Source organism: Corvus moneduloides, chromosome 4 (genome assembly GCF_009650955.1).
Source record: "Corvus moneduloides isolate bCorMon1 chromosome 4, bCorMon1.pri, whole genome shotgun sequence".
Classification (NCBI taxonomy): domain Eukaryota; kingdom Metazoa; phylum Chordata; class Aves; order Passeriformes; family Corvidae; genus Corvus; species Corvus moneduloides.
Genome location: NC_045479.1, coordinates 21,514,408 through 21,538,814, shown reverse-complemented (window position 1 = coordinate 21,538,814; position 24,407 = coordinate 21,514,408). Strand labels below are relative to the sequence as shown.

The 24,407-nt window shown below is 42.1% G+C and overlaps 2 protein-coding genes across 4 annotated transcripts in view; one reads left to right on the top strand and one right to left on the bottom strand.

Annotated features, from left to right (window-relative positions):
* Positions 1-24,407, top strand: part of SYN3 (synapsin III) — a 188,597-nt gene that overhangs the window by 57,740 nt on the left and 106,450 nt on the right. For both annotated transcript variants that reach the window (XM_032107131.1, XM_032107132.1), the window contains one exon: positions 1,346-1,435. In XM_032107131.1, the coding sequence (XP_031963022.1) occupies positions 1,346-1,435 (90 nt within the window). The remainder of the gene's footprint in view (positions 1-1,345; positions 1,436-24,407) is intronic.
* TIMP3 (TIMP metallopeptidase inhibitor 3) overlaps positions 4,289-24,407 on the bottom strand; it is a 40,976-nt gene continuing 20,857 nt past the window's right edge. The window contains exons 2-5 of one of the 2 annotated variants that reach the window (XM_032107133.1): positions 16,123-16,205; positions 10,046-10,157; positions 9,238-9,359; positions 4,289-8,608 (exon numbers count right to left, since the gene is read on the bottom strand). In XM_032107133.1, coding sequence (XP_031963024.1) covers positions 8,411-8,608; positions 9,238-9,359; positions 10,046-10,157; positions 16,123-16,205 — 515 coding nt within the window. In that variant the 3' untranslated portion in view covers positions 4,289-8,410. The remainder of the gene's footprint in view (positions 8,609-9,237; positions 9,360-10,045; positions 10,158-16,122; positions 16,206-24,407) is intronic. The other variant, XM_032107135.1, reaches the window with a different exon arrangement.

Below are 24,407 nucleotides of genomic sequence, written 5' to 3'. Positions count from 1 at the left end.
TTGTGAATAGGACTCAATCAATGGGGAACTCAGTCCTACCTTCCAGCACAGCAGGAACCAATCCCCAAACATTTTATTCTCTTATGCAGCTGCCAGTCCAACCACTTCACCAACAGCTGTGCCAATTCAGAGCTGTCTGTGGTAACAGGGCCGTGTCTCTTCAGAGAGTGAGCAGGGTGGCTAAATGCCTGACATTATAGACTCTAAGCTTCTCCTGAGATCTGAGAGGTTTCTGGGATATTCTTTGGTATATCACCCCTGCTTCAGAAACATTTTCTGTCCTGGTTATGAAGTTTCTCTCTTATAGTTTTGATTTTTTTCTCCAGGTGATGAATGATGGATCAAACAGGGAGGCTGCAGACAACATACAGAATAGTCTGCTTGCTTCACAGATGGCTGAAGCAGAGCAGGAATTTGCTGTGCTGTGTAACACTTCTGTTGGGGTTTTGGAACCCGAACAGAAATCAAAACTCAGTGCTACCATGGGGAGCTTTGTGTCTGGTTGGGCACAACCCAGAATGCTAAAAGGGTTTATAATGGTGATGATAGTGGTGATGGTGGTGAATTGCATGCTGATGGGTGGGGACAACGACAAATGTTCCTCCTTGTGTGTGAAATACGGGGGCGGTTGCTGTCCCCGTTGATGTTCCATGCTGCTCTCTCTAGACACTGCCCTCACAGACTGGTGCCTCCCTCAGACCTCATGGTAGGTGGGACAGGGACAGGCAGATGTCCTTTCTCCTGTCATTCATGAAGGGCTGTTGGGGGCCCTTGGTTCACAATAAATGTCAGTTATGATTAACTCCTACTTCCTTGGGCTGGGACTCAGACCAGGTAGCACAGGCCATTCCCTCTGCTCATCACTGTCCCTCAGCAATTCTCCTGCCCTCCAGCACAAAGTGCCTTGCTTGGATTTGGCTGTGGGGAAGAGATCCAAGGGACAGCTTTGGTTTATTCGGTCTCTAACAGCGAGCGGTGGCACTGATTTCCTGGCTCTATCCTCTGCTAAGAAAGGCTCCTCTCCCCAGCTGAATTTGGAAAGCAAATCTTGTTCAGAGTAGAGATGTAAGTAAACCCAAACTGATTCTCTTCTGGCTCTTGAATCCCTTCTATGCTCTCTTAGTCCAAGGTTTGTGTACATAGGCTGGCTTGGCCATGGATAAATAATGCAGCTTTGTATTTTTTTGCTGCTCTCAGGTCAAGAAAGCAAGGTGGCAAAGACATAATTTATGTTTCTCTCACCTCCTTCACCACTATCAGAACATTTTGCAAGCACATGCCTGTTGCACAATAAGTCACTGACATCCACTGTGTCTGTTTTTTGTTCCCCCTCCCTCACCCCAAGTTCTCTCAGCTCATTAAAATCTTCGACTCGCTGGGTCCTGAGAAGTTCCCCCTCGTGGAGCAAACGTTCTTCCCAAGCCATAAGCAGATGGTGAGTAACTTTGCTTTCTTCTGATGCCAGTATGGATGGGGTAGAAACAACAGATGCAAGCTGGACACAGGAAATGGTGGTGGGAATGCTGGGAAGAGTCTAAATTTTACTTACAGAGAAATACTAGTTAAAAAGTGCAATGTAAAAGGCACTGCTTGGGAACCTCTTTCCTTTCTTGCCCAGCCCTCCCCTAGGTCATGTAAGGACCCTGAAAAAATGTACAAAGAGGCTCAAAGGTTCAACACTAAAGCAGAACTCCATTGTAAAACAGTCAACAAAAAGCTCATCCCTTAGAGCAAAGAATCACTCTATTCAGATAAAGTGGATTTTCTCTACTCCTGGAATTGTTTAAAATACGTTGACAATTTGGGACGTGTCCTGAGAGATGTTTGTTTCACAATATTAGTTTGCTTGGTCTGTCACGTGCTCACCATCCATGAAACATTTATCAGCCTGAAGGAACTCAGGGTAACTTGGAGTTCTTGAAAGAGTTTGCTTCAGCTTCTCATGTTTTCTTTGCACAGTGCTCTGGGGCCTGGTCTTTCTGTCAACAGCTAAACACTCAGTGTCCTGTGTGGCTGCTGGGCACTGTACCAAACTCTTAGGGCACCTTCCAAAGGAATCTGCATAGGTGCCTTTAGTCCTGGAGAACATGGCAAAGAGAGGGGCTCTGTTTAAAGCTGGTCATGGCTCTTGTTTTTCCTGCGTTAAAAGGAAGACTAGTCCTTTGTGAATTTTTGCTCCCAACTTACATCCATGAATTAGTGGCGCTTCCTACATGGCTGAGGCTTCGATGAAACCCTGTATGAACCATGACCCCCTGTGTGACCACTGGCTGGCTGAGCTAATTTCCCAGGCTTGACTGTGAACCCAAGCAGCATTGCCAGCCTGAACATGAGGGTTGTTGAGATGCCAAACTAAGGCTCAAAAATATTCAAACCCCTCTTTTCTCACACAGTTGTTGCAACACTGTGGGCCAACCACAACACATAACAGGGTGTAGGCTCCTGATCATGCAGGTTCTTGTGCAAAATCCCACTGCTGCCTGCTAGGTACTCAAATACTTTGAAATGCCAGACCTTCACCTCTCTGTTCCAATACTCTGCTCTCTACCTGTGCTAGGTAGACTACAGCACTTCTATGCTTCACAGGCACATGGTGGAGGTAAGTACAGTCATGAAGTTGTATTATCATTTAAGACATGAAGAAATGGATAGTCCTTAAACAATGTGACCATTTGTTGCACAGTTCTATGATGAATTAGTTGATTGTGCCTGTTGCATTTAATTCCTAATGATTTATGAAGAAGGTTTTGTGACATAAGTAATGTTTCAGGACAGTTGTGACTTTGATCACCACTTCAGGAATGGTAATTCTGGAAGACTTGATAAAGGTTATCATTGCAAATAAGTTAGCTAGCACTTTTAGCAAGATCTTCTTGTCTGGAAATCTGATTCTTGGTTCCTCGGATGTAGATGTATTTGGTGCCAGCATAGTAGTAGTACTGATCTTAATTTCACTTATTTTCCATCTTTATGACTAAACACCTACTTGGAGATGCTATTACTTACTTCCAAAAGGGTACAGGAAGCCTTTTAAACGGTAGGTAATCTCATATGAACACAAACACTACTGCTGACATGGAAGCCTGAGTAATCTGGCTTAAATCAGTCACTTTTCAACAATTTACAGAAGCAACAATCCACTTGGGCAAATTCAGGTCAGCCCTTCCCAGGTGGACAGGTCTGCCTCACAGAATGAATCTACACAACTTCTAAATATCTTTTCTGGGAGCATCTTCTCAACACCCTGGGCTGTGAGAGTCTGAGAGGTCAAGCTTATACCAAGCAAGCTGCACTGCAGTCATCACCAAACACCTGCGAAAGTTGCTTGCCCACAGTGCCTCAGCTTCTCCATCTGTCAGACAGGAATATACTGATCCCCTTTTACCACTCTTCTTTTCCTTCTCCTGGAGGCATTTCCAAGCTGGACCAGTGAGCACTCGTAAAACACACTGTGGTCCTTTGATGGCTCAACCCCTGGAAGTGTTTATAACAAGTGTTATGGTTTTACCTCTCTGCAATGTCATACACTTCAAGCACTTAAGTTCTCACATAGGAGACCCTCACCCTTCTATATCCAAAATTTTCCAGAGTCTACTTTCTAAACCTTTGGGTTAAACAGAAAAAGAATTCAAAAATCTGTTTCATTCTTTCATCTGTGTAGACACTAGATTTTCCAAGAGTAAAAGTGAGATACAGGAATTATCTAACAGTAGGTCCATTTTTGTGAGCATTTTAATTTAGCTCAAAATGCTTTTTCTGAAACTTCTTTCTCATAAGAACTGGGCATTTTTAATCAGCCTTAAACAGTAAGCCTAAAGAGAGGACACAAGATTCTGACATTTCATAGCAAAAAAGATGAACCTCTCTTCCTTTTGCCATGGGCATGCACCTTCCAGACCTCCCCATAATGATCAGTTTTCTGGAAATAAGAGCAATCTGGCACGTGTTCTTCCAAGGACCTACTGGTGCTACAGCCAGCCCTTGCTCTGTACTGACCTCCTATGGCAAATTAACAACTGGGAATCATTAACTTCAAAAGGGCTTTTTCACCTCTCCTGAGCTTATGACCACAGTAACAATTCTCAGAGAGACCAACCTCTTAAAAAGAGAGGGGGATTCCTGGAGGGATCTTTGCCAAAGCGCCAGATTTGCCAGAGGTGGAATATCTACTTTGGGACCAATAAAATGGTATCAGGAAGGGGAAGGAAATTAATAAATCCAGTTGCAAATCCATTTGTGTGCATTTGAAGTCGACAGAAACTAATATAAGTGAAGCAGAGACAGAATGTCTGTGATAGAAATAAAACCACTTTACTGTTTAGAATAAAAGGACACTATAAAAAGTGAACATTATGCAACATTACCTTAAAAGACAATATACATTCACTGAATATAAAATTTATAAATAACATGGAGGAAAACTGTAAACAGTGCTAGAAAATTTAGCAACAAATACATTCCTTCTGGACAAGATTTTTCACATGGGTTTGGTTCTCTCCCCAAGTTTTCATGACTATCAGGAACAGCAGAGTGGCTCTATGAAGGAAGGACAGTGTCAGAGAGAAGGAGAAGCCAGTACAAGCAAAACAGCAGCAAATGTTTAGTGGGTTTTTATGTTTTTTCTCAAGACTGGTAGCCCCAAAAGTCACTTATTCTAAAAGACAAAAACCTTTTGCAGTTCCCTAAATTTTGTTCTGTCCTTCTAAGCTGTAAGTATTTTCAGAGACATCTGCAAGGATGGAGGCTTGTTCTCATGGAGGCCTTTACTTTCAACAGTCTTTACTGTAAAAAACACAACAGTATGTTTCCCATCACTGTGAGGTAGCATTTCACTCTGACAAGTATGAATGGGATACAATGACAGATTTATGTTTTAGAATAGTCCTACATAAAGGGCCATGTAACTCTTCAAACCATAAATTTAGACCTAAAAATGGCACTTTTTTCCCATACTGAGGACCTTATTCAAGGAACTCCATGCACAGATCTCCTGCTCTCTAGCCCCTCCATTTTGGAAAAGGAACATAGAATCTAATCTTTCAGAAACCTTCAATATGTATTTTTGTCATTTTAAAGGGGAAAACACTCTCAAGCAAGTAACGAAAAAATATGCCTAAGTAAGAAACTGAACAGCTTCAGTCCAGAAATTAGTTCACACTTTAAAAAGTACTTTTAATAATGTTGGTGTGTCTAAAATATGGTGGCAGGGTGTGTGTGTGTAATCCTGAACATGTCCATTGGCAGGCAGAAGTGACTTAGCAAGGCAGAAGAAAGGAGAGCAGACAGAAAGGAAGAAGTCTTTGAGTCTGATTTAGAGCCTGTTCAATCCATGTAATGGCTTCCACTTCAGGAGTGCCTTCAGGCAGGTCTTTAATGCAAGCACAAGCTGAAGCTTAGCCCAAGAAACGCATGTCCCTGATAGCATGCACAGAAACAAAATAAAGAAGCTTCCCAAAAGAAATGTATTTTCACTGGATTCTTCCCCCTCCTTTCGGCTCCGCATTTTGAACAGCCTTAACAACTGTTTCTTTACACAGCAAGGGCAAAGATTTGCCACCAAACCTCCACCCCTGCCAGTCTAGCTGTCTGCATCTCAGAAATATTTTACCGTCTGCAAAATAAAGTGGGAATATGCTTCATTTTCTGGTAATGCATCTGCTGTTTTGTTTTGTTTACAAAGCACATAGCTACATGATATCCTACTTAGGACAGAAGTCCTCATAGTATTAGAACACAAATATTTTCACAATAATTTGAGTGCAATACTGTGATGTCTCAGCTAGCTAAATGAATCAGTGACAGGTAAAATATGCAGAGCTGCAGTTCAATGAAAATTCAAATCAACACTTTACTGCATCAAGGGCATTTTCATTTAGCCTTCCAAAGCTGTGAGAAGTGGCTGCAGCTCAGAGACACTGGCCACCTTGAGCTTGAGGAGGGCCACAGCCTGCAATGCCAACTCCAAGCAATGCAAACACTGAGGGCAGCTCCATTCTGCCCTCAGTGACCCTCACAGGTTTTGTCAGCCATGCACAACTCGAACAGAGATTGTTCCACTGGGCCCAAAGCCCAAACCCATATTTTGCCAAAAGGAACAACATTCTGAACCACTACCTGCTCCTGTGATGGGTGTCATGAAGCACCCTACTCTCCCTCTCATCTCCAACCCATAATTTAGGAGTAGTCACAGGGAAGAAGACTCTAAGAAGTGTTCCAAGTCTAAATCACAGGAAAATCCAACAGACTTTCAATGTGTTTTGTGCTGCATTGCCACTCAGAGCTGCTGAGAAAAAAATACACGCAGCAGACTTAGGCATCTCTTACAGCAACTCTCTGAAAATGCCCTCTAAAGTTCATGCTAAAAATGAAGCTTTTTGCTGTAACAAGTCATTAGCAAATGGGGCATTTCAGAGGGCGCACGTCTGGCAGAGCTCTGGTAGCACACAAGGAACATAAAAACACACCAGAGCCCATCTCAGACACCCTTTCTTTTCTATTTGGCAAAGATGTGCTAAACAATCCTCCAGTAACTGAGGTCACTGACTGTAAAATGCTGTATTGTCCCAAGCTGGAATCACTGCAACAACTTTTTCCTGTTGGTGGCAGCTCTGCTTTCTAAGTGGAATGAACGGAAGATATATGGAAACTTAAGATAAATAATCATAATAATACAAAAATGAAGTTAAGCACAATCTTCTCCCTGCCCAGCCCTCCCCATCCAAGACTCAGTCACCCATTTTGTCAGCACCCCTTCTTCACCATCATTAAAACTTAAAATACTTTTATTTGATAAGAAAAATTATATTATAGTTTTCTTAATAATAATAAAAAAAATCAAAATAGAATGAAAAAAAAACTTCTCCAGTCAACAGCAAAGCACAAGACAGTAAGGCTTCTCCTCCCACATGACTGCAGGATATGGTATGAGCACATGCACAGGGCTATGCCTAACAGTGCCTAGAGGGAAACACAGCACTTGACACAGAAGGAATCCTCCGGGCAGCTGAAAATTTTATGATCCCAGACAACAGTTATTAGGAGACCACTTTTCCTTGCCTAGCCCACACACACACTTCCTTTCACTATATAAACAAATGCAGCTATTGTAGCTGCAGGGGAGGAACCGTGGTGCAAGGAGTTACAGAGGAAACAATGACTGTAGCCACTACTGCAGATACACTGGAGCTTCAAAATCTTAAAAGCAACTCACTGACTCGGAATGTCAATATTTCTGTCTTTAAAACACAATCAAACCATTCTTTTGTTTATAACACCAAAAAAATTCCACGTCCTGTCAAAAATAGCTTATGTCATTATGCGTATATACATCTTAGTTCAGCAAAACACTATTTTGGCAATACTTTTTTTTTTTTTTTTACAATAAATGTTCTAGCAAGTCTCCCCTTTCCCTCTTGCACGTGATTGATTTACAGTTGTTATTTTTGCACCTGTTTGGTTTAAGGTGTTCACAAGTTGGTTTTGCTGTTGAAGCTGAGCTGCAAAAATTTCAGGGGCCAATGCTGCTCAAAACGGGATGGCACAACCCTTTATATGCTCTGCTGTAATTGCATTTACCTCCCTGAAAATAGGAGATGGGGTTTTTGTTTTTGAAACAACAACAACAACAAAAATACTAAATACTCTCTCTTTTTTTCTGGGGAAAGTCAGAACTTCAAATGTGCTGTTGCATTCACATTGTGACTGAATTAGCAAGGACAGTCAGTCAACAATGCTTTTACCAGATGATGTGGTCAGACACACCAGGTAAAGTCTCCCACTGCTGGAGTCAATCACATTGCCAATCTCTCCTATAGAGGAGAATTTCTTTTGGATGTTATTTTGTCCAGAGTTTAGGCTGGATTTCTTTTCATTTTGCTTCATTTGCTTGATTAATCTGATTAATGAAATCTGTTTCCCTTGAAATAGATTTGTCTAAGTATTTTCAGCACTTAGTGCATGAGGAGGGGTGATGGGAAGCCAGCGCATAGAAGAATACAGTGCCTAATTGGCATAGTTTTTAGATTTTTGTTTTCCTAAAAAAATAGAGATTATATTGCTACAGCTAATGATACATGTAAGAGAGCAAGAGCTCCATCTTTTTTTTTTTTTTTCCTTTTTTTTCCCTCCCATTTTTCCCCCTGGTGTGCAAAAGTAAGCTCCCAAACGTCTGATCAAAATGAGTGGTATCAAAAAATGGAAAAGGTGATTACAAATTCAGTAAGGTAGCACAGACTTTTTTCTTTCCTTTCCTTTTTTTTTTCCTTTTCTTTTTTAAGTGTTCGAAGTGCTAGAATTTGCATGAAAATAGGCACTAATTTCATTGTCATCATCACGATCTGGTAAGAGTTAGTGTCCAAAGGAAGATCAGCCACAAGTAAGGGAGAGGGGAGATAAGGAAAGGGATAGCTGCTCAGGGATCTGTGGCATTGATTATCGTTTTGTCTGGAGGTGCCCATCCTCTGTACCAACTGCAGTAGCCTTCCACCCTCTGGATGCAGGCATAGTGCTTTGCTTGATATCCCGAGTGGCCGAAGTTGGAGAGCATGTCTGTCCAAATGCACTCATTCTTGGAGGTGGCAAAGCAGGGCAAATAGTAGCAGGGCCTAATCTGCAATTGGAAAGAGAATTCAGGTAAGTCTACATGTAAAAACAACATTATATAAAATGTCTTTTTAACAGAGACAAGTGATTCAAAATTCCACTCCCTCAAACCTTGCTTACTAATCCAAACTTCAGCCTCAGTTCTGTAAGCACGTAAGCATGTGCTTAGCTTCACACACACAGCTAATTCTGTAGTCAAAAGGGCTTTTCAGGTGCAGAAAAGTTGAACTTACGTCTATGTTTTTGCAGGCCTGAGGCCATGTGAAAAAGTCTTAGTTCCAGTGCCAGGCTGTGGGGTTTTAAGTACTCAAAATGTTTACACAGGAAAAAAGCTGGACATATCTTGCCAAGCCTTTGGTACCTGATTTCATTCACCTGCAAATGATTCTGCACAGATTCTGAAAGTCTTCCCCAATCCCAATTAACTCCAACAGGGTATTAAAAGCATAGACTCTGCACTTTTATTTGATTATCTCTTCTTTGGTCTCAACACTAAAAATGAACTTTACTTTTTCTCTGTAAAAATTGTTGTCCTCCATTTCTCTTCCTGGCTGTTCTCTAGCATCATCAAGTATTACCAGCCAGGGGAGACAGAATGGGCTTGAATGTCTGATGCCACCTTAGAGACACACATACCTTGCAGCCACAGCCCAGGTGATAACGATGGTTCAGTCCTTTGCGCTGGGACAGAGTCAGCCGGTCCCATTTCTCATACCAGTTGCACAGGCCAGTGTAAACCTTCCCCTCATACACCCGGCCTTGAAAACAGACACATGGTCACAAGTTAGCACTTCTCAGCTCAAGCACTTCTCTCGTTTCCTGAGATGGCTAATGCTCTCAATATGTTTGGCTTCAGCCACTGCTCAGCAAATGTTTTCTTTTTATTAACTGGTTCAGGAATCTCTGGCCAGCAAGATAACAGCACTTCTGAAAGTCAGAAGGTGTTGTGCTGGCTCTAAGCACCACCAGCAACATGCAGGTTAGTAATGCTGTCAAGCTCCTCTTAACAACAGAGAAAATGAGCTGACACCCTCACTAGAAACAAGACTTGGCAACTGTCACATGTCCATCCCCCTGCATCCCCCCATCTCAGCAGCCTGCGTTTCTCCAGCTCATTCCAAAAACCATCTTCCATTTCTGACACAGCCCAGTAGCACCCAGCTCCCTGTGACAGACATGCCAGCTCAGGTATAAATTGAGAGCCATGGACTGTCATACAACATACTTCTCACAGCATGCCAGGGTGTAGGATACACTTTTGGAAAGAGAGGGACATCTAGGGAGTGAAATGACTCTCAGCATTGTAGAGTACCGAACACCAGAATACTGTTGGCCATCTTAACACTTAGGAAATTGTGTACAGAGCTGTCCACACCACTGCCCATGTCCTTAGCAGGTGCATGTATAGGATAGAAAACTTATGGAGAAGTACATGGTCCTTTACCTGTAATCAGATATTGGTACTTGTTGACCTCCAGCTTGACTCCACAAAGACTCTCAGAGGCTTCTGTGTAGATGTACTGAACGTGTGGCATTATCTGGAAGCCCCTATACATCTAGAGAAAGAATAAAAATGCTTTCAGTCATCTTAAGAGAACAAATTTCACTTAAGGTTCTTTACAATCTACATTCCTAGTTTGTGGTAGTAAGCAATAAATTTTCTGGTTTTTACAAGAGTGAAGGAATAATGACACTGGCTGGACTCATGGAAGCCTCCCCACCAGATCTGCTGGTAAAGCAGAAAAACCACCTGCTAACGAGCCATTGCAATTCAGCACAGAGACCAGTTTTTCCCATTCGTATTAGTTCCAGTGGCACTAAGTGAACAAAGCGCCAATGTTGCAAGCTCTGCCAACATCCTGAATTTTTTTTTCCCTTATAAAGGTCATAATTAGAGAGAAATAAAATTAGTTCAAGCTTGGAATCTTTCTCCTCTATGCGATTTACACAATTTCTTCCAAACTAAGAGGTTTTTCTTTTAAACAATTACCCTATTTTCCAGTGTTGCTGCCGTAAGAGTTTCAAACCTTTGGCGCTTGATCTAAGTCATCAAGTCAGACACCTCCTCCTCAAACGCGTAGCACACACAGCTCCTGCTGACCTCAGCAAGGACTTAATGTGTCTCTAACTCAACGAATGCAGACATTGAATTCTACACCATCTTCTAAAATTAGTCCCGTACTGATGGGCACCGTAAAGAAAATATCATGTATACATAATTCCTCTGCACTCCTCCTCCTTCTTCATAATCTTTCTTCCAGCTCAGTTTAATCGAAACATGAGCCCACAGATGCACTGGCAGTTGGATTCAGTCAGAAATTAGCACATGTCCCCATCTGACCTGGCCTTACTGCTGCAATTTAGAGAAACTCATGCCCACCTGTTAGCAGCATAAAGAAGTCTTTGCATAGCAATGAAACAACCATTGCATGTGTACATTGGACCCATTAAACATATCCTATTTTTGAGAGACATAGGATTATTTCCCTGAGAATTTCATCTTTAAAATTTGTCTTTTCAAAGCATTTAGTCACTCTTTTTTCCCCGCCAACTCCATGAATGGCCAATATTTAGAAGTTAAAGAAGAAACAATAGAAGTCAGAGAAAACCAGTTTCCTGGCATTTCCCAGCCTATCCTTTTCTCTCTCAGCTTTACTGATAGCACATTCACATTTGGCTTAGCAGTAAATATTAATGTGAGGCAAAAGACGACCAAAAAATCCCAAACAATCCCAGAGCTATAAATCCTTGCCTCTGTGTCACCTAAGCTGTAGTATTCTTCTCCAGGCTGCATTCTATTTCTTGAAGTCCCCTATTACCCCCAGGGTATTTCATCATTCTCCCACCTCCTTTAAAAACAACAAATCTTTTTCTTTCTGAAAGAACATGTTAATTTAACAGATTTTATGCTAGGCCCAAATACTTCCTATAAAACCATAAAAAGCTACTACTAATTCTGCTATGCTGAGAGGCCAAATTTTATCTTTGGAGCATCTACGGAATGTCAGCCAGGTGATTTTTTTTCTCCTTAGATAGATTCCCTTAATTAGCATGATCTTGTAACAGTATCACAACTCAGTAACAGCACTGCTGGGTACAGTAAAAGACATGCTAAAGAGTTTGCATTTTCCAGCCTTTCTTCTACACCCAGCTAATAGGCAAGGCCATTATTTTTTTTTAATAAATCACAGTGTATTAACAAAAAATCATAGATCATGCTTGAAATATGACATTGTGTCCATAAGTGGCCAAAGTCTTTCAATGGATATGGAAGAAGTGAATTTCACCTAATCTCTGCTTTATCTCTGCAATTTTCTTGGTATCAGATGACCCACTCAGATTTTCCAATCCAGTCAACATAGCTTGAGACCTAGATTCTGGCACAAGAATCCAGTCTGTCCTTGGATGAGTTATTTAGCCCTCAGCACACTTTTGTTTCTTGCCTCCCAAGGGTACTGTGAGGAAAGGCACATAGAATAAAGGTCACGTGTTCAGACCCCATCCTAGTGGGTGTCACACCAAGAAGCTCAGATAACAGTATCTAAGCAGATAAGACTAGCTAAGGTAACAGCTGGGGCTGCCCAGTCCCTCCAAGCAGTGCATTATCAACACTGCAGAGGGCTGCACACTGTGCATGGCAGTGCAAGGGATCTGTCACTCGCAGTGCTGAGCTCCCAGTCATGTTGGACTAATTAAGAATCTGTGTGACAAGGTCTGCACGTGGGCAGGCACACTTGGAGCCCTTTCTTCCTCTTGCCCACAGGGCTATGAGCTACACTAATCATTCCTCTGGGAAGCTGCTCAGGTCCTTCCTACAGGACTGTTACAGTCATCACTTCGAGCATCTTCGGAGCCATCAAGCTCAACATGACTGCCTATGAAGTAGCCAGTGATGCTGAACTGGGGATTGCTTTTCAGCTCCTGGACCTAATTTCCTGTTCACATTACCATTAGGGACACCACTGCCAGGGCTGCTAAAGGAAGCATGCTCAGCCTCTCAAAAAGCACTGCCACTCAGCCCTCAGTGACCCACAGGGATGGCAGCCACTGTCACACCGACTGAACCCATGCTGGGGCAGACAGGGCCTGCCACACCCTCTGATGACTGAACAAAATTCACCAGGACCTCAGTTCTCTTGGAAGGAAAAAGCAAGTTTGGCAAGGGGGAATCTTCTACAGATGCCTGCTGTCAAAACAAAAAAACCAATACCTTGAGCATTATTTTTGGATACACAAAGTGTCTTGGAAGTGCTGTTAGACCAGTCAGAAGAAACCCAACCAAAAAGCTAGCCTAACTGCTACCCTCAGAGTTCTCCTGTCCCCACAAATGTGTATTTTTGGAAGCATAATAACAGGGAACAAAGTATTAGCAAACATGACATGGTGATGTCTGCTAGTGCTGCTCTATTTCCATCTGTGTCAGCATTCCCCTTAGCAGCCCCCATACTGCCTCAGAAATGCACAGGCAAATCCTGTGGTGGTTCCTGCTGCTTAAGTGACTTCACCCTGTAAAATTGTTCATGATGTTCCTCCCTCTATCCCTCCCATGTGAGGTTGCACTAGATACCAAGAGCTGGGAGTCACACTTTGCCTAACCTTCAGCTACCTAAAATATAGGCAATTCACAGGAATTAGGCATCCTCTCTAGTCAAATGCCAAGAACAGACACCTCCAGAACAACTCAGCCTATCCTAAAACAGCTGTCTACAACTTGTGGGCTGAATGACACTTTGGTGGTTCCTCTCTCTATCCATTGACAATAAAGAGAGCAGGAAAGACTCAACACCTCATTTTAGTCTGTCTAAAACTAAATTAATCCTATCCCACTTCTTTCCTCTTGGGACTATCACATTTCCCCCCATAGACTCATTTTACAGATAAGCAACAAACCAAGGAAAGTCTCCTTGCTTCTGGCAGCCTGTGCAGGGTGCTGCCATGGTCAACCAGGACTGTGTGTGCTCATGGAGGAGAAATATCTTATCTCCTTGTTTCCTTTGCAGTTTCCTGAAATAGGCTTGGGCCATTCTCAGAATGCACTGCAGGATCACAGAACACATAGGGGTTAGATCAGTCCTGAGCAGATTTATGACACGTGATCTCAAAGTATTCTTATATTATTTGAGAAAGCAGTGGGTAGAGGCAGAGGTTGCTTGGAAAAGCACAAGGCCTCTTCAGACAACAAACCTGAACACTAGAAAGCCTGGCACTGTTCTGTCCCTGTGGGCTGACCTTGTGCTCCAGTTCAGGCCCCAAGCTGGTTTAGTTGTGAAATGCAGCAATGAGTTCAGTGAGGAATGTTACTGAGATCAAGAATCTAACCCGGCAAACTCCAAGCAGCCCGTGAAAGAACTACGGAGATTGTTTTCTGCCCTTTGAGGCTTTCAATGCTTTCCACAGGCAATTCAGCACACACTGATAGACTAAATGGCTTGTTTATTTTTCACCTGCAGGTGCAGAAGGGTTTATGTAGACTGACATGTTAGTTTTATCTTCAGAGTTGTTCCCATGCAGCTGTGCAGAGCCATAGGCCTCCTTTCAGCAGGCGGACAGTCAGCTTTCATTGGAGCAAACAAGGGAGAAATTTGCTACATCACTCTGAACTCCCCCACTGTATGGATCTAAATCCCTCTTTATACTGAAGTCTCTAAGCTCAGCAGAAAGACAGCAGGGTTTCCAAAGAAGACACTTGGTTTGTTTGTTTGTTTATGAAGAACTATGGCCTCCGGACATTCCAGTCCTACTGAGCACTTTGCTTCAGGTTCCTTCATGCCAAAGGTCACAGTTAAACATCCAGTGCAACATCCCACCAGCCCACCATCTAAGCAGACATAAGGGCAGTTTGACCAACACAAGATTTCCTCTTTAAAATCCCACTTGGTTTTGTTGGACACCTAGCTTCCTAACAAAACACTGTGGAAATGCTCCTGCAGAAAGGCCCTGTGCTGCAGAATAACCCAATGAAAACAGCCAGGACAGGCTCAGGTGTCTTATTTATTTAGAAAAGGGGCAGTGTTATTGTTGGTAAAGGGTAGTACTTAATTTCGGGGACTACCATTATTCTAGATCACTGCTGCACCCTGTTCATGGTCGTATGTTAGACGGGAAGCATCAAACTCTTGGCACGGAGAAGGAGGGAAAGTAATGGTACTGGACAGATCAGGATGAAATCAGAAAGAGAAGGTGATGAAGCCACTGCAGCACGTGGGCACTGAGTAGTTTTGTGAAGCAGGGTACACTTGCAGCGCTGGAGAGTGACAAAACTGGAGAAGAACAGCATGGAGTGCTGCAAACCTGATGAGGCCAACAAAAGCCAAGAAAAACCAAAAAAAGTGGCAGTGTTGTCTCATTATTGCCAATACAACCAGTTGCTTATTTTTCTTTGTAAAAAATATGTATTTCCTTTGGATCTTACAGAGAAATTTTTAAGGTTAAGGAAGTCAGTAAGCCCAGCACCTCACGCCCTGCTACTCGAAGCGCAGGCATTCCACTCTCGTGGAAGAGCCATGCCAGGACCAGATTTGGCTACGTACATGGTTTTGTGACAGCTTATGAAACAGGCTTTGCGTCTCCTCCTCCCCGCTTTCGTGCTTAGCTATAAACAGCCTTATAAAGAGAGTTACTGTTACAAGGCAGGCAAGTGACTGGTTTTTTCTGAACCTTTACTTTGTCTAATATGTTTCAGATTTCTGCAGTCTCTGCCAAGCTTTTCCATTCCCTTTCTTTTTTTTTTTTTTTTTCCTAAAGACATTAACCAGTCTTATGACTGGAATGGCATTGCCAAGAAAAACAATCTAGGGCTAATTTTTAGCATTACATAACAAAGGGGCAGTTTAAGAAAAAAAAACCAAGTGCAAAGCAGCAGGTTGGGTGCAGTTCGTGCAGCAAAGAACTAGAGCTCTGAAGAAAGGAACCAAAGAAATCAAGCAACTGGTGTGGTTCTACCTCTTTTCATCTCTGAATCAATATTTTACAACTCTTCTGAGCTGACAATATTTAAAAGCTACAGTGTTCCGTTTAGCTTTATATAAAGACTTCATTGTATGATTTTCATTTGTTTTGTACATGGAAAAAAATGCTGTAATCCTAACTGGTGGTCACAAAGAAAGCAAGGAAAGAAGAGAAACGAGCACTCTCCCAAGGCTGGAAGACCCCCTACCATAATTTCCTTCTTGGATTTAATGAAAGTACTGCATGGCAAAGCTGGCATTTCCAGTCCAATACTGTGCATGTTGAACACAAAACATGACTTCAGTACCTAGAGAAGATCATCTGCCATCTTTTACTACCAGAAATTTTAAAATAATGGAAGAATTCAGGTATTCAGCATTGTATGTCAGGAATGACCTCTTCCTGCTCCTTTCCACACTTCAGGGAAATGTCTACCAATTACTGGTTTCCTTCCATTCAGTATGGCCACTGCAAAAAACTGCAGTGCTGATAAGTATGCAAAGTGTTTGTTACTAATGTTAATTAGATTCCTAACCATATATACTAGCCCACGGGAAATGTCTGCAAACATACCTTCATCTGCTTGACCGTGTACCGCATCGTTCCAAATGGTCCATCTTTCATGAGCTTCTTCCCCACCACTTTAGCTCGGATCACTGTCATAAGAGAGGAAAAAACAACAAATTGTAGACAACTTTTCACAACATTAATGTTATACCCCCCACTTAAAAAAAAACCCCACAAAATTGTTTAGATAAACTATCCTGTAAAATAAACAAAACTCCAGGTTAACCTTCCTCTCAATTTATTCTAAGCCTCACACACAGTGAAGGCATGTATAATGGGATGCCAAAGCAGGTATTTGTTTAGAGGAATCCAGTTCTGTGTGAAGAATAAGAACAAGCATTATTTGTGGTTAAATCTCAGCGAAATCTGCAGAGCAGACTGTAGCTGGGACCAAGACAGATTAAAATCTTTGCACCAAGCCAGTGGGATGAAGTTTGTAATGCCTTAACTCCCAACATACAGGATGATGTTCAATAGGATACTACTTTTAAAAATTGTTCTTTGTGGGCCCAATAAAACTTTTCTTTCCCAATAAACACAACAACACAGTACAGTGCACTGGAATATCCCGTATCTGGGGATTTCACTACAACTGCCACCTTTGAGGTACCACAAAACTAACAAATGGTCCCTTGAACAAACAGCTGCTGTGCAAAACCAGATTATTCAGCAACCATCAAGTGCCCAGTGAAAGCTGCCAGGCCAGCCAGAAGTCACCTGGAAGACAAAATAAGCTGACCCATCAGATCTTGTGTCCACTGCACTGCATTTCCTCATCAGTGTGTGGTCTGTGCCATAGGCACCTCCACGGTACCACAGATGCACCATAGCAATGTCAACTGAGCCCAAGCCCTCATATGTAAGGATTTTGAGGTCCCATAGATAAGGATTTTTTTTAATCTAGTGGGCAGTTTACAGTCAGTGCTTAATGAAGGGTTCTCTTGCTCACCTATTTTTGGGGCATTCCACATACACAAAAAAGAAAATTAAAAAAACTGTTCTATCAATCCTCTTTGAAAAAGTTCTACAACCACCTGCTCATCTCAGTAGAGGAGCAAAGCTTAGGGACAGGGCAGGCATTACCCATTTTAATCCATCACAGAAAACCAACAAAAAGCAGGGAGGCATAGAAGGGAGACAAAGAAGTGGAAGCAGGAAAACAGAATGAGTTATTTGCATTACAGCACTATCTAACAGCAGCAACAAAGTTCAGGCATACGTTTTGCTGACGTATAGGACATTAAACAAGCCTCTTGTTGCGTCGTAGCTTATTTAGGTTTCAAATATCTGTAGAAACCCACCGGAAGAAATGCGAAAAAGAGAAGGCCAAAGTTTTTTTTTACTACCTAGATCCAACTAGGGAGGCAACAAGCTTGTCCTAGCTTTCTGAATAATCAGAAGAACAGATTTAAAGGAACAGATAGGTCTGGTTTTACACACCAGTTCCTGAACCTTGTTCCACGAGGGTGATGTGAAATGAAGACAAATCCACTCTGCTCTGATTTATAACCTGTGCTTCAGCCAGACGTGTCAAAGAAATTTTAAACTAGGTAAGACAGTCCTGGCTTTGATTCAAAGAACCAACAAAACTTTCATTCATTGAGTGTAAAACTTAATTTTTTTTTAAACTTCTATTTCCCAATGGCAGTAAAAGCAGTTTTATTGATTCTTCTGTTTAACAAGTTGTTCTAACTTCAATTTACTCTTATCTTCAATATTTAGTAGCTATATTGAACCGTGCGCTTGAGGACTGCAAATATCTTTAAAGAACTAGCTTCCTCCACCTGCTGACCCCAACCACCACAACCACCAACAAAGCTACAGAAACCAGACTGTACCAAGAGTCAGTGAGAAAGAACACAATTCCTTAAGACTTTGTGAATTCCGGGACAGCTCACTAACACTGGAGTCTATAGCAGAGAGTGTCAAAAGTCTTATCTTCATCTGCTGATACACTGAAATTGAAAAAACTGGTGCTTGCCCAACACATCTAAAACCAACAAAGAAATCTTTTATCTTATTGACAATGATAAGAAATACACTAAAAGGCAGTATTACAAAATGGTAATGTTTCCAAACCAGAACACAGTTAGCATCTAAGATGACAAGCACATTCTCAGTTGCTGACAAAATACCTAAATAAATTTTTTTTTCATGTATTGCCCTGCTAGCTTGTCACCCCTTTGACTTCTAGTTAGGGTAGCACAGCCATTTCAAACAGAAGCTTTGATTTACAACAGCTTCACTAAATATTCAAAATGCGTATCTCCACTAGCACATGAGAGCATTCCAATTTCAACTAATGATACCCTTGCAAACAAGTAGAAGGGTCTGTAGTTTCCTATTATTGTTCCCCAGTAAAGTTGGAAAAGAACAGCTATCCTAGCAAATTCACTTAGAAAAGCCAGGACAAACCTTAGTGTGAGCTGTCACTTCAAACCTTTTGTAAATGGGTCAAGCCCTCTGTTTTTCAGAGAAGTTGCCTTTATCACCCCAATGGTAACTTCTCTAGCTAAGTTGTTTTCTTTAATGAAGAGCCAGAAGTGAACAAAGAACCCACCCTGCAAATTTTTTCCCATATTAAAGAGAAAATCAAGCTGTTAGCCAAGAAGCAGGGGATATTCCAAGGTAAGTCTATCACCTGTAATCCCATCCCTGAGTATTAGATGCCTCTGAGCCACTGGAGAGAAAAGCTGGATGGGCATGACTGCTCAGAGGTTGCTGTTGCATGTGCAGCTTCAACCCCCTAAGGCTCCACACACAAGAGCCACTTGCACACCTTGCAAGCGCAGAGCTCCGAGCTGCACATCTGCAGCCACGTGTTTCCCAGTCCCTCTCTTTGCTCCTTCAAAGCACCATTCCCCAGGTATATGGCCACTCTTCACACCTGGCCAGAAAATAAAGACCCTTGCTCCTGACTGAGCAGGGGCCATGCATACTTGTCAGAAGAACTTTTCAGCCTCTGCAAATTATCTGAAATTTACAGCATTTCTGTTGCAAATTCAGTCCATGTTAAGTTAAAGAAGCTGTTTACTGCTGCAGACTCCTACTTCTTGAGCAGAATGAGGCAAAAGGTGCTGTGACTGCTCTCCTGAGCTCCTCCCTTCTCCTTGAAACTCTATTACAGTCCTGCTATTACTGATGGGAAACTTTATCCCACACAAGTGGTCACCAAAATAGCTGCATATTTTTAAACCGCAATTCCTTTGAAGCACTGCCTATGAAAATACTCCAAGATGAATGTTTCTCAGTACTTTGGGGTTTCAGGTCGGGTCACTTTGTGGGACTAGAGCAGTTGGCAAGGTCTCATGAGTGATTTGTAATTATTTATGAAAAACTAAATTAGACAAGGATATAAATCTTGATAAGCATGGCAGTCATGCCATGATACAAAGAGGAGAAAACATATGTACTGCTTCTCAACATTTGACATGATTAAAAAATTGAGGGAGAAAACATCCCCTCATGAAAGGAAGGAAACTAGGCATTTAGTTGATACTCTTAAAAAAAAATGAAAATAATAACCTGCTGTGTTTGACGATTCAAGAAATTCATCTAAGAATGTATCACAAATTATTAATGTATTTACCTCTTTTCCCTGTCTTTTTGTGGTTTTTGTTTGGGTTTTTTTTTAATGTAAACTAGCACGGTAGTTAGGAAAACAGAGATTTGCCAGGACTAGTATAGTGACAGCAGCTACTGATTTGTGTTTCCCTGGCATCCCTAGGGTGGTACAAACTGTCTGCAGGTGCATGTATACACATAAATACGGCAAAAATTGCCTACATATTTTCCAAATGTCACTAGATGAAGTCCTATAAAGGCAAACAAATCAGAATGGGCATAGGAGAAAAAGGACATTTATGACATTTTATTTGCCCATATGCATACATGTCTAACTGAAGTACTCTTTAACTTATCACTTACTCTGTAGCCATTTTCTCAAGGATTCATAGGGAGAATAGGCCTAAAGGCAAGACCTGAAGCAGAAGAGGACACTGACTTTACATCTGAGATGCAAGAAGGCATTCTTTTCACGCGTCAAGGAGCAGAAAAACAGGGAATGAGAGATGAAGACATGCACTTGGCAAGCTGAGGAAACAACACGGTGAAAAGACGTGTAGCTACCAACCAATTTCATCCAGGCACACAGTAACTACTACATGTATGGTAGCTCTTTCTCCCAGCTGAAAAGCAAAGGCATCAAATGTCCTGGTTCAATCCAGCCCGTGTCCTTTATAGGGGCCAGCCACTAGATGGTGACCCTGTCCCAAATCTTACCTTCCCCTGATGAGAGGGCAGCGGTACAAACCCAGGCTAACACCACCAATCCCAGCTGCTTGCTCAACTGCACCATGAGAACCAGATGCTTTCATGCAAGTGGGCTGGTTGTCATCCATAAACAGCATTTTAAATGGAGGCACACCCTTCAGAGACCAGGATTTGCTCCAAACCCATTTTCCCTCGTGACCAATTACCATGAACAGCTCAGGAGGGTAACAACTGCTACACTTCTTATTATTGTTTCAAGGATTTATTTTACTGGTGTGCAATATGAGTATTTTCAAGTGAGAGCTTTGGCTGAGATGCATTCTCACTGCTTTTAAGTGAGTGAAGGATGTGGAGGACTCATGTTGTTTACTAATGGAGACACACGGGACAAGTTATTCTCCCGGGCCATTCTCTGACATTCAAATAGTGGCTAAATAAAATATATAGGGAGCAGCAACGTGACTGGGAGGCTGAAGAAAAGCTCCTTCTGCCCTGAGGCCACTGGCTACACCAACATTTAAAAACGCTGCTTTAACACCAGACACGTGACATGCCAAGGAGGATGGTGGCCATTTTATTCATCCAAAGACTATACAAGGGCTCACTTCCAAGAGCAATTTACTGAGACCTTTTTACCAGCCTTACTAGCAGCTCTCTCATTTGATCTGCCTCACAGGAATTCCCTTCTGTGCTGGTACATGCTGGAGGGCTCACATCACACAGGGCTAAGGCAGCTGGTATGGTTAAGACTCCTGAGTATACCTAGCGCACTACTGAAATATTAATGCCGATTATGGGGGTGTCTCCTAATGTGGTCAAGGCAGGATGCTTTTACACACAGATTTTCTAGTACTGGTGCTGCTGGTGCTGCTAAGATGGAATTGCTGTCTCCCTTGCTCGCTCACTCGCTCTCACAAGATGCATTCCTTTTCCCACTCCCCTGGCTGATCTGTTAGCAATTACTACCGACACTCTTGGCTGCCCTAAAACCAGAGGACCATAACTAAAGGTGGATTGTGTCCTTTGAACTGGAAGTATGGCTCAACTGTATGCAGCCTCTTGGGAGGCTCTATTAAACTGTCTGGCGGCTGCAGGCTTCTATGAGCAGCAAGTAGCTGGTGCCTGCTTTAGTAGGGGGAAGAGATAGAAGCCCTTCACCCATTCCTCCACTTCCACAGCAAAGCAGATTGGAGAGGGAAATACAGATTACAGCAGGGGATTTATGAAGAGGGAAAAAACCAGAAGCCTCCAGTCTGTTAGATGATCTGCTAGTACTGAAAGTCACCTCCTCCATAGCCAAAATAGAATTCTTTTACAAATCAGTGTTGAATTTGAAGGCTTCTTGCAAAGCACAAGAAGGCTGAAAAAACACCATAGAGGAGCTTTCTTTTGCCTCATTCCATCATGACCTTCAACCAAAGCCAAAAAAGGCAAAACAAACCTCTTTTGCTTTGTCTTTGAAGAAGTCAAATCCAGCTGTGCTGGTACACAGGATCACCAAAGAACTTCATCAAGGAAGCAAAAAAAAGGTAGTGAAGTAAGAGGTTCACTGCTGGATGCCTTCCTTTTATACCCTGACCAACAAACTAGTTCCCATTACTGGCAGTCCAAATCTTGACTTCTTGCCTTTTCAAAGTGCTCCCAGGAATACTAACTGAGAAAGAGCACCTTCTCAACACCATTCATCTCTGCCAGTCAGTTGCCACATAAATATCACATTGTGAAGGACTTGTGTTTACATCAGCAAGTGTGTTGGTAGCTAACAATAAAAGTCTAAGTAAAAACAGGAAAGCGAGACACAGATAACTTTCCTTCCCATGTTCTAACCAGAATTATGACATTTACTGTTGGCCTTTGTTGTACAGATCCAAAAAAACTTTCCCTGTCTGTGGCATGGCAAGCCTTTTTGAAGGCCACCCAAAAAAAAGTGGAAGGCAATTGAATGGGTTTGCCCAGGCCTAAGCTCTGTATAAAACAACTGATCACAATTACACTCGCTAAATATTAACTACATTTCCCATCCCTGCAGATTTCCTTGCCACTGACAGTCGGCACAACATGCTCTGCTGCTTGATTTCGAACACTGCAAAATAAGGAGTGATATAAATTTTTCATACAAGGCTTTGATTGTGTCACACCTTTCATCACCTCGCAAAGTATAAACTGCTCTAGAAGGGCTTTACTTGGGAGAAAGTTAATCCTCCCAACAAGACCATAAATTAAAGAAACAAGGTTGCATAAAACAAGCAAGCATAACTTGGTTAGTGCTTGTCATTTCACCTGTAGCTTATTAACTGGATACAACCTTTCTGATGGCAGTAGTATCAAGCATTTTTCTCCCTCCTGATATGGTGCACCTCACCCTACGGAAGTTAAAGTACCCTATGAAATACATTAGAATCAGAGAGAAACAAGAGATCTCTGTTAGACAAAAACCTGCAAATTCTCTCCTGGACATTTCTTTCAGGTTCCTCCTATATGCAACTTGGTTAACGACTCTTCAACTGCCCAGCACTGCCCCTGCATTTAACTCCCGATGTTAGCTTCCTTACTTCCCCGTCATACACACTGCTGGGGACATAGAGGGAAGACTGAATGGAGAAGGAAGAATGGATGGATCTAAAATGCATTTATATCCATTTAGAATATCCCAGTAGAATCTCTTGGATCCATATGTAGATGTTAGTACGTGTAAAAACTAGCTTCAGGAAATACCTCATGAAAAACACAAAGCTAAAGGAAGAAAAGAAGAAAAAAACCCACTGCCTATTGTTATCAGCTATTACACCTACTAAACTCAGTGAAGCCAGGTAGACATAAGAGATTAGCTAGATCAAGCACAGAGTTGAGTTCCTGGAGTTACATGCATTGCTGGGTTAGTCTCACAGCTTGCATCAATGAAACATTCTAGGTTTGCTATAGATCTAAGCAGAGACACTGCAAACTACATAATGAGCATGGCTACAGCACTGAGAACCCTCTGGTAAAATAAAAAGAGAAAACAGTGTCATTCCTGCCAACTAGACATTTCTCTCTCTCCCTTTTGGAGGGCTTTTTTTTCTTTTTAACTTTCCTCCTATATCTTTTAATTAGTCACTGGAAACTGAATTCAGGCTAAAGGCAAAAAGCAGTAGGCAAGAATCAGAGAAAAGGAAGGAAAAATTATAGAAGTGGAGGGAGGGGAAGGGAGTGCCTCATGTACAGAGGACAGCAAAGGCATCTCGCATCTCTCTCCAAGGAGTATTTTCAGCAGAGCGCATTTTGCCTCGTTCTGTGTCTCTGACAACTGCCAAAGGCAGAAATGCTTTCAGCCAAGGTTAGCAGTGTTGGAAAGATAGTTGTCAAAACCAACACACAAAAGCACTTCCAAAGCCAGCTTACAACAGTGGATAAAAATAACAAGCATATGACTCAAAGCAATACTCAGCTCAAAACACCTTTTCCGTTTCCTTTTGTCTACATAAGATTGGTGCAACAGAGCAAGATTTAGTTCAGCCCTCTCTTCCAGATCAAGTACTTCTTGACACAGTACATAGAGGACCAGGGAAAGTCAGGCTGAGACAAGGCTTTGGTTTCCCACAGTTCTTTGGAATTGTTCAAAGGAGCCACAGGTCTAAGCTTTCCACTCAGAGAATATGGCTGAGCTGATGTGAGACCAATTAGGGGCAAATGGAAACCATATGTGATTTTAATGAAACAAGAAGCTGGTGCACATAACTTACTGCTGCAGGAGCATTTACTGCCTGAAAGGAATGTGCATCTGGCATTGATCGTTTCCCAACCCATCAAGTGAGCAGTAACATGGAAAGCAAATTGGAGCATATGATGAGAGATGAATTGCCTAAAGAGTACAGTTAGGGGAGCAGCCTCTGCAAGGAGAAAACATGTCCTTTGCCTGTGATTTAGTGATGCAGTTGTAAGTGAGGCTGATCTTCCATTTCCACAGATCATGATGATAAACTGCAAGAATGAGTGCTAAAGTGATTAAAATGGATCAAGTGATATTTTTAAGAACCTAC